Source organism: Galeopterus variegatus, unplaced genomic scaffold (assembly GCF_000696425.1).
Source record: "Galeopterus variegatus unplaced genomic scaffold, G_variegatus-3.0.2 Scaffold4503, whole genome shotgun sequence".
NCBI classification, from domain to species: Eukaryota; Metazoa; Chordata; class Mammalia; order Dermoptera; family Cynocephalidae; genus Galeopterus; species Galeopterus variegatus.
This window is the reverse complement of record NW_007730614.1, coordinates 86,880-95,916: the sequence shown is the minus strand read 5'-3', so window position 1 is coordinate 95,916 and position 9,037 is coordinate 86,880. Positions and strand designations below refer to the sequence as shown.

Sequence of the window (9,037 nt, the reverse complement as noted above, 5' to 3'; positions counted from 1 at the left end):
GATATACGAACTTTGAGACTGCTTTTATAAAAACTATCATGCTAGCAAAGCCTTACCCTAAAAAGCTTCATAAAAAGCTTGTATAGAATGCTTTATACACAGTATGGCTTTAATCAATATGTGAATAAGCAAAACACAATTCATAAAAAGCTTGTATAGAATGCTTTATACACAGTATGGCTTTAATCAATATGTGAATAATTTTCAACTCACTGTTACAAAGACCAGGAATCTTTAGGAAACACAAGTAATATTCCTACTTTTTCACACAAAGATTAATTTCCAATAACCTAACAAAAAAGTATGTCTTACTGATTATTAAAATTTCAATATAACATTGGTTTCTTAACCATATAGCTCAGTAGCATCTTATGCAGGGTTTAAATTCTAAATAACTAGGGCAAAAATGAAAATAAAATCCCTTAAGAAGGCCCCAGATTAGAACCAGGTATGCTGTCACACAGTAAGCACAACACACCCACTACCATTGTCATTACTATTATTATTGATGGGGCACAAGCTTAAGCAACAGGGAAATATGAATAAATGAAATAGTTCCTATCCTTAAGAAATTCACACTTCAATGGAGAACCTCAAATACTAAGACAAGTGTATGTGCCGGTATGATGTGAAAGGACTCTAAAAACATATATATAACATGAATTCCATCTAAAGAGGAAATTTTTTTGTGTGCTTCCAAAGAGTTGCATAAAGCAGACTTCGATGGCAGCCAATAAGTTAAATATATATCTATCATAATAATTCACTGCACATAAAAATTAAAACCACATTTTTAAAAATCTAAGATCACGTCAGGTTTGTAAATTATGGAATTATGGTCTTATGCTACTTTATGTATGTATATGTTTGATACATCCAAATGTTATAGCGAGTAAAATATACTGGTCTAATAACAGAATGATAAAACACATTAAGCTATGAGGAGCTTAATAACAACCAAAAAGTTAGGTTCATGCATAATCAAGGCTTTCAATAACTTCCTTTTTACTAAGAAAATCATTTAAAAAATGTAAATTTGTTTTTTTAAATCCTAAACACATACCCAAACAAGCAGATTAATTTAAAAAAACCCCAAAACCTTAAACATAAATTGGGGCTCAAGTTCAGTTAGTTCCAGTTGAAGGAATAAGACTAGGAATCAGAAGGGAAGGAAGCTCCCATGAACTTCTACTATGCCAGACATTTATTTACTCAACAACTCAGTAGCTAATATGTACTAGGAACAAGAGAGAAAGCAGTAAGGAAGCCTCTAACCTAATTTAACCTCTACAACAATCCTATGAGACACGTATTATGAGCCTCAAAGAATATGAGGAATGTGGTTGAGGTGCTAGCGCTCAAATTTAAGCCTGTCTATCCCTAAAGCCCTGCTCCTATCCCTCTCTCCCACACCATGTTACCCATTAACAGTAGGGAAGTAGGCAACCCTCTGAACACGGAGATAATATCATTCTAGTTTACCTTATAAGGTGGCTGCTTGTAAGGATTAAGTGAGCTAATGTTTGAAATACTTTGAAAACTATAAAGCACTACTCAGAAAAGTCAAGTAACTTGCCCAGACCACCTAGTTGGTAAATGGAAGAGGCAGCATTCAAACTCTGTCTCCAAAGTTCATAGTAGTACACTTAGGCTACTACTACTAAGGGCTACCCACCTCCACCCTGCAGGACTTAACATGCAAACATATAACAGACATTCGGCATTCAAACTCTGTCTCCAAAGTTCATAGTAGTACACTTAGGCTACTGCTACTAAGGGCTACCCACCTCCACCCTGCAGGACTTAACATGCAAACATATAACAGACATTCAATAAATATCTTGAATTGATTTAGTTTAATTTAATTAATAAAACCCTGAAGATTCAAGAGTCTTTTTTTTGGTTCTACCTCCTTTACACTTAAAATTAAGAACTGAAAATCCAACACATACTCAGAAATCGCTGGGGTTTCTGCATTTTCAATGATCACATGCTTTTGCCAAGCACACTGAAATCTAAATCTATTTCACAAATCCCATATTACTCAAAGGCATTTCAGACTTTCACAGGATATTATATATAGTTTTGACACAACTATAAATTTGAAGTAAAAAGTGTAAAATTATAAAACTCACGATGGCTATGAGCCACATCTTATTTTATCTTTTTCTCAGATATTTCTTAACAACTTCCAAATTTTTATATAGCTAGACCCATTATTTTAAATCCTATCAGAATTTTCTGACATACACTATAAATGATTTCTTAACAAGCTTCTACTTGTATTACATTCCAAGGAACTTCAATGAAAAAATAAAGCTAATAGCATACCATGTTTAAGCAAGTTGATACTTCTATTGATATAAGCATTTAAATGAAAGTGTAATATTAAAAGAAATAATTACACTGTGAGATAAACTATAAATATTTTCAATGAAGCTACAAACTACGAAAGCTTGAAAACATATAGTCTGATGGCTATTGGCAAATATTTCAAAATACATGACGCTGAATTTTAAATTTACAGATAAATAGCTATATCATAATTTCTGATAAAGGCCAAATTTATTCAGTTAAAATTGAATTAAGCAATACATTATTTAAGGCAGTAAATTTTACTTGAATAATTATTTATAAATTATATCAAACATTTCATTTTTATCTCAGTTAATTAAATGGATGCATATAAATGTAAATTCACAGAAACAGAAAGCCATTTGCAATTTTCCCTTTTCTCCCTTTTTATGCTAAAATAATGTTTGACCCTATTAGCCTAAATTTAAGAGTTACCTTTAGTTTCAGATTTGATATATGCTGAAAAAAGGTGCAAGTAAAAATATAAGTATGCAAAGATGCAAGGCAAAAAACTCCTTATTCTCTTGCAACGATACAAGAAATATAATTTTCAGATTCTAATTAAAGTCATTTTTCTTTGAAAATCTGTAAGAGAATGCAGAAGTGTCAATTACACATTTTTCACTCAGAAAAATATTCGACATAGTAGTGAACTACTAAAGCCAATTTTGTTTTCTCAACTATTATTTCATAATAAATCTAGATGACCTATGGTTATTACTGAACATCTGACTAGAGTTCCCAGTTCAAAAGCATCAGCAAACTTTGTAAGAAATCATGTATTTCAACTCTCATCAAAAATGTTCAGTATCTACAGACATCTTTTCATCATTTAAAAATTACTACTGCAAAAAAAACTCTTGCTTTTCCTTGCTTATCTTTAAAAATCTTATAAAAGTACTCTTATGAACATTGTATTAGATGTATTTTTTAAATTATTAAATATTTTAATAGTTATTAAAATCTTATGTTTAAATATATATAAGAATCCTCTGCTTACTGAGTCAAGCCTGGAAGCCCAGATGAAATGAATAGAATAAACTTAAGCCTTAGGTTTCTGTGTATTTGTGGACAGACAGATAGATACACAGACAGATGATCCTTATCTTTCCCAGGTGATCTTTATCTTTCCCAGATAAACCTAAAAGGCAGAGGGGGCTAGAATGAAAAAAAGCACTTTTACTATCTTTTATTTTTCTTCCCTTGTGACTAGCAATAAAAACCCCGAAGAAAGAAAGCTGTGAGCCAACTTTTGAGACAGGAAAGTAGAGAAGAAAACTTTGAGACTTTCAGTTCCACAAAAGTAATGGGGAGAAACAAGAAAAAGAACAAAAGAAAAGAGGAGCAGAGTAAATACCCCAAAAGGAATGTACTCTAGCTCAATTCCCAATGCTCCTCAAGGCAGTACTCCTCCGCTTCTGATCACTGTCCATCCAGAATCCTAAATAGATCAGGGGCAAGGCAGTGTTCTCACAAATCCTACTTGCCTCTACTAAGCCCCAGGCACAGTATCAAATGGATTATCTTTTTTTCATCCTCACAGCAACCTGAGGACTGAGGCTACTACACAAGGCTGAGTAATTTGTCCAAGGTCATAAGCCTGGTAAGTGGTGGAGTCTGACTAAAAACCAAGAATCTCTATTCTGTTTACCTCCTTTCTTTGCAGATTTCAAAACCTCACTAATATTTATTGGCACAAGATGAGGCCAATATGGAGGGAACTGCTCAAACTCATCACATATAAGCAGTAAGTATTAATCGATACATATAAAACTGAAGCAGAAAAAGCTCAAGTGTTTTGCTCTGACAGAGGTTAAAGTATCAAGTATCATAATATGGTAGAATGCTTTTTCAAAATTTTGGGGGACATGAGAACTCTAGAACATTATTACTCAAAAGTGTGGCTCACAAAACAGCAGCAACTACACTAGGAGTTTGTTAAAATGCAGAATCTCAGGTCCCACCCACACTATTGAATCTGCATCTTTACGAGATTTTCAGGGAATTCATGTGTCCATTAAATTTGAAAAGTATTGTTCTAAAACAGTAAACCACACATTCAGTGGCAAAGGTCTAGACAATAATGATCCTCAAAAAATAAACACCAGACATTTCTTGGGAATCATTGATCTGGAAATGTAGGACTTTCAAATCAACACAACACTATTTTCTGCTGAATTTGTAATTCTCAATGTTTTCCAGCCACTAGCAACTCCAATGTTCCATGGCACTATTCCAAAAAAAGAAAAGCAACTGCACTTGCTTCTAGGGCCACAACGGCAGAACCTCTCAGAGGGATTTAAAGCTAGAAGACTGTCAAAAAGTGTATGCCTATTGCTACTAATCTTGAAAAGGCAATGTAGAAACAATTTTTTTGAAAAATAAAGATAACGTAGCTTAGAAAGATAAAAAATTAGAGCTGCAAGTACTTGAGAAAAGACAGGAATCTGCATCATAGTATCAACTTTAAGTTGGTTAAAGATAATACCAGCTTACTAACACTACCTTAAAAGAATTGTCTGAATATTTTAGACAAAATATTAACACGTTACTCCCTAATTTTTTTTTCTTTCACAGATTACGTATGTAGCAGGAAAAGTGGGATCAAAGTAGCCTAATTCTTTCTTAAAGCAATAAAAGGCCAAAACAGCTCCTCAACCTGGTGCTTTTGAATTTATTTCTGAGAACTATATGCCAAATAAACTTATTTATAAAGACATAATGAAGTATAGTTGGCAAATAGACTAAGATTCCTTCGTAATATTAAGGCTTGCAGAAACTTGACAATATTTACTATGTGTAATGACTTTAGATTTCTTAAATAATCATCTCAATTAGGAGCAAATTGGCCAATCTGTGAACACCACATACTTAACTGCATCAAATTATTAGCATTATAATACTATCAAAAGTTTTAGTGGTTCTTATTAGGAGCCTGAAATCAAAACAAAATCATTTTGGCTTCCATCATCATATGGTCTCAAAAATTTTCAAAATACCTATGTAGATTAGCTATCTCTATCCTATCATATATTCTTATCATAATTTCTAAATATTTTATTTTGAAAGAAAATATCCTCGTGAATAATAGTGTATAGACAAATGTAATAGAAACCTTTTAGGATATTTAATATTTTTATATAACCCAAAAATGTACTGCTTCATCTGCACTACCCCAAATAATTTTTTTAGCAACTGGCATTTAAAAAGGGAACCCAAGTAACATCAATTTGAAGTCAGTAAATATTTAAAGGTAAAGTTTTAAAACTGATACAGCAATTACTTTTCAAAATGTCTTAAAAACCTATTCTAGGATTCCTCCCATCTTCTTAGCAGCTTTAAGGAAGTTACTTACCCCTTTAAACATTGTTGAAATTCCATCCATCTCCTCAATCTAAGCAACTTAATAGAAGTAATTGGATCAAACCTCTAAAGCACTTTAAAATCTCTTTGAATTTATATAAATAGGGGCTTTGGAGTCATCCAGGCCTGAATCTGAATATGCATAACAACGTGAACCCATACACCAGCTGAGTGACCTTGGGCAAACTACTTACCCCTCTGTTCCTTTTGTTGTTGTTACTGTTGTTAAATAACAGTTGTCATATCCTCATTTGGGGGACTAAAAAGATTTTATGAGAACCACATAAAGTATCCAGAATGGTCTCAATAAGACCAACTAACCTTCATGAAAATAGCTTTTTAAAAAATCTTTAAATCTATATTAGATATGTAAACAACGTACAAATATTCTTTTTTTTTTTTAAAGATGACCGGTAAGGGGATCCCAACCCTTGACTTGGTGTTGTCAGCACCACACTCTCCCAAGTGAGCTAACCGGCCATCCCTATATAGGGATCCGAACCGTGGCCTTGGTGTTATCAGCACCTCACTCTCCCAAGTGAGCCACGGGCTGGGCCCTTATTCTCATCTTTTCTAAAAGATGAATTAGTGATTTGAAACAAGGTAACATCTAAGCAAGTTGTTTAAACCAGAGATTATGGTAGCTTTTGATTAGATTTCCTATAAAATATCTAAAATACTGTCACATATTAATTCTAATGTTTCATTTTGATTTCTTTTCAAGTTAGCCGTTTCATTTAATCAGTTTTTTAAGAGAAAAATCAATGAATTCATTTCTAGAAGAACAATATTTATTATTACTTTTTAAATCCTTGAATGTTCATACTACTACTGAGGGCATTAAAAGCCATCAGATGGTAAATGTTTTATCTCTGCAACAAAAGGGTAAAAGTTATTTGACCAAAGTTTTATTCAGATTTTTGTTATGGCTGAAATTCAACTGTCACACAAAGAGTTAACTGAACCAAGATCAGGGGAGATAAAGATATTGTGGCAATAAAATATAATAACTGATTAGAAATACTTTACTCCTGGAAATGCATATTTTTAATACAAACACACCTTTCTCACAAAGAATTTACATTTTATTATGTTTTTATGGAAGTGAAATGGAATATTTAAATTTGAGGATAAAACTTGATAGGTATGTATTAGAGATTTATAGATCCAAAAGTTTTCGACTTTGCATACATTTTAAATGAATCATTTCATTTGTCCTCATTGTTTGATTAAAAGTTTTGTGAGCTTTGTTTCTCCCTATTATTGTGTTTATTGGTTAAACAAAGTTAGTGTGTATAAACCCAGCCCTAGAGGATTTGTGATTCTTACCAGAGAAACTGCCAAGTACTGTGAAAACTTTTTACATTTCAGCCTTTAGTATTTTAAAAATTATCGCTGACATGTAAGTCTTTATGCTCACTAAAAGTCTTTAGAGTGTGTAGTTCAAAAAGCCATGTTGTTTTGGCTCAGTTTGAAGGTATTACACTTCTTTCACAAAATATTTCTTTTTATATTTACAACATAATTAAGAGATTTCTAGAACTGATAACCTAAACCTTCAATGATAGTTAACAATCAAGCATATACAAAACAGGGAGCATAATTCTATCAAAAGAACAAATATACTTTAAAAAAAATTACTTCTAATACAAATAGTTAGTGTCTGCACTTAAAAAGTACAGGAAGGACATTTTTCTTTTGATTAAAATACTAGTACCCTTGATTTTCTACAATAAAAAGATTATTCACTTTGTCGGGGGTTACTGCGGGGCGGGGTGTGGAGTGAATGAGTATGTGAAATCCTGCCTGACTAAAAAGAAATTTTACTCAAGGTAGGTTTTTTTGGTTTGATTTGTTTTACTTTTTGGCTCTGTGTGTGTGTGTGTGTGTGTGTGTGTGTGTGCGCGCGCGCGCGCGCCTGGGAGAAGGAAAAAAAAAAGGTGTGTGCGTGTGTGTGTGTGTGTGTGTGTGTGTGTGCGCGCGCGCGCGCCTGGGAGAAGGGGAAAAAAAAGGGTATAATGAGTAAAATGACAGTTTATCTAGCCTGTAAAATCTACCTTGGATCAAATTCAAATTCATAAACTCCACAAGTTTATGGATTTGCCTAGAGCCACAGAGACTAAAAATCAAGGCAGCACCGCCCATCTCTAAACCTACTAAAAGCGTGTGGTGAACTTAACCTTTACTCACTGTTGTACTTAGGGAGTAGGCACACTGTTTCTTAAAGAAAAAACAAAACCCCAGTTCTTCATGCCATTGTCTTAAGAAAAAAAAAAAAAAGGCAAAACGGTGAATGTGTTCTACTGAGTAACCTGCCTTTAAGCTGCCACTTATACATGACACTTGACTTTGACACAGTCACGTACCTGTCCGCGAAAACACACCTTATTCTTGGCTCTTAATACAGAAGCCCAGTTGGTGAACAGCAAGGCTCCGAGTGTTAGCATTTGATTGCAAAGTATCCTACCTGTCAGCGTCACTCTTTGGTCTGCATGCACCGAGAGGGCATGGTTTCCATGCACTTTCAAACCGCCCAGATTTGGGGAGGCTGCCTGCGCTCCCGTGACTTTGGGGGGTGTCCCACGGGCGCGACCCTTCACTCCTAAGGACAGAAGGCGCCCTTTATACATCCACTTCTGCAGCTTCTTGACTGTCACCGCAGGAGGCTTGAGGAAGGGCGGCCCCGCCTGGCGGTCTCCTTTGCCGCTGTGTATCACACAGGACCCCGCAGGATCCCTGAAAGGGCTTCCCGAAGAGCGGCCGAGGTCCTTGGAGCCAAGAGACAGGAGGCCCGCGGGCGCCGCGGCTCGGGCGCTGCCCCCGCTCCAGCCGTCCATCCCGCCTCCACGTGGCAAGGGCTCGTCCGGGTCCCCGCGCGCGCCGCACCTGATCCAGCTGTCGCTCGGCCACCGCTGGAAGGGAGGCGGTTTGGCACCCACCCGGAGGCTCTCGAGGCTTCTGCTGCAGGACAGCGGCATCCGAGGAGTCAGCAGCCGTTCTTCCCCCAACTCCCTCGGAGGCGACTGGGGCGGGGACACCTGCTGCCTAGGGCGGCCGCCGCCTCCCCACTCCCAGGCTCTGCGGTCCGCAGCGCCGCGGGGGGAAGGCGGCTGGCCCGGAGCCCGGGCTTCCGCGGGACAGGCGCGATCCGACAAACCCCCGACGCCCCGCCGCGCACCCGAGTCAGGGGGCAGGTCGTGCATGGCCTGGATCAGCAGATAATAGGCCTCTCGCAACTGGGTCTGCAGCCTGCTCGTCTCCGAGCGGCCGCCCTCCGCCCCCGGGGAGGAGCTCGCCGCCGGGGGAAGAGGGGGCCGCC

General features: G+C 36.7%; 1 protein-coding gene across 1 annotated transcript in view; it reads right to left on the bottom strand.

The window, feature by feature from the left end:
* SYDE2 (synapse defective 1, Rho GTPase, homolog 2 (C. elegans)) overlaps positions 1-8,921 on the bottom strand; it is a 47,956-nt gene extending 39,035 nt beyond the window's left edge. The window contains exon 1 of the mRNA XM_008587709.1: positions 8,186-8,921. Coding sequence (XP_008585931.1) covers positions 8,186-8,921 — 736 coding nt within the window. The remainder of the gene's footprint in view (positions 1-8,185) is intronic.
* Positions 8,922-9,037: the final 116 nt, after the last annotated feature.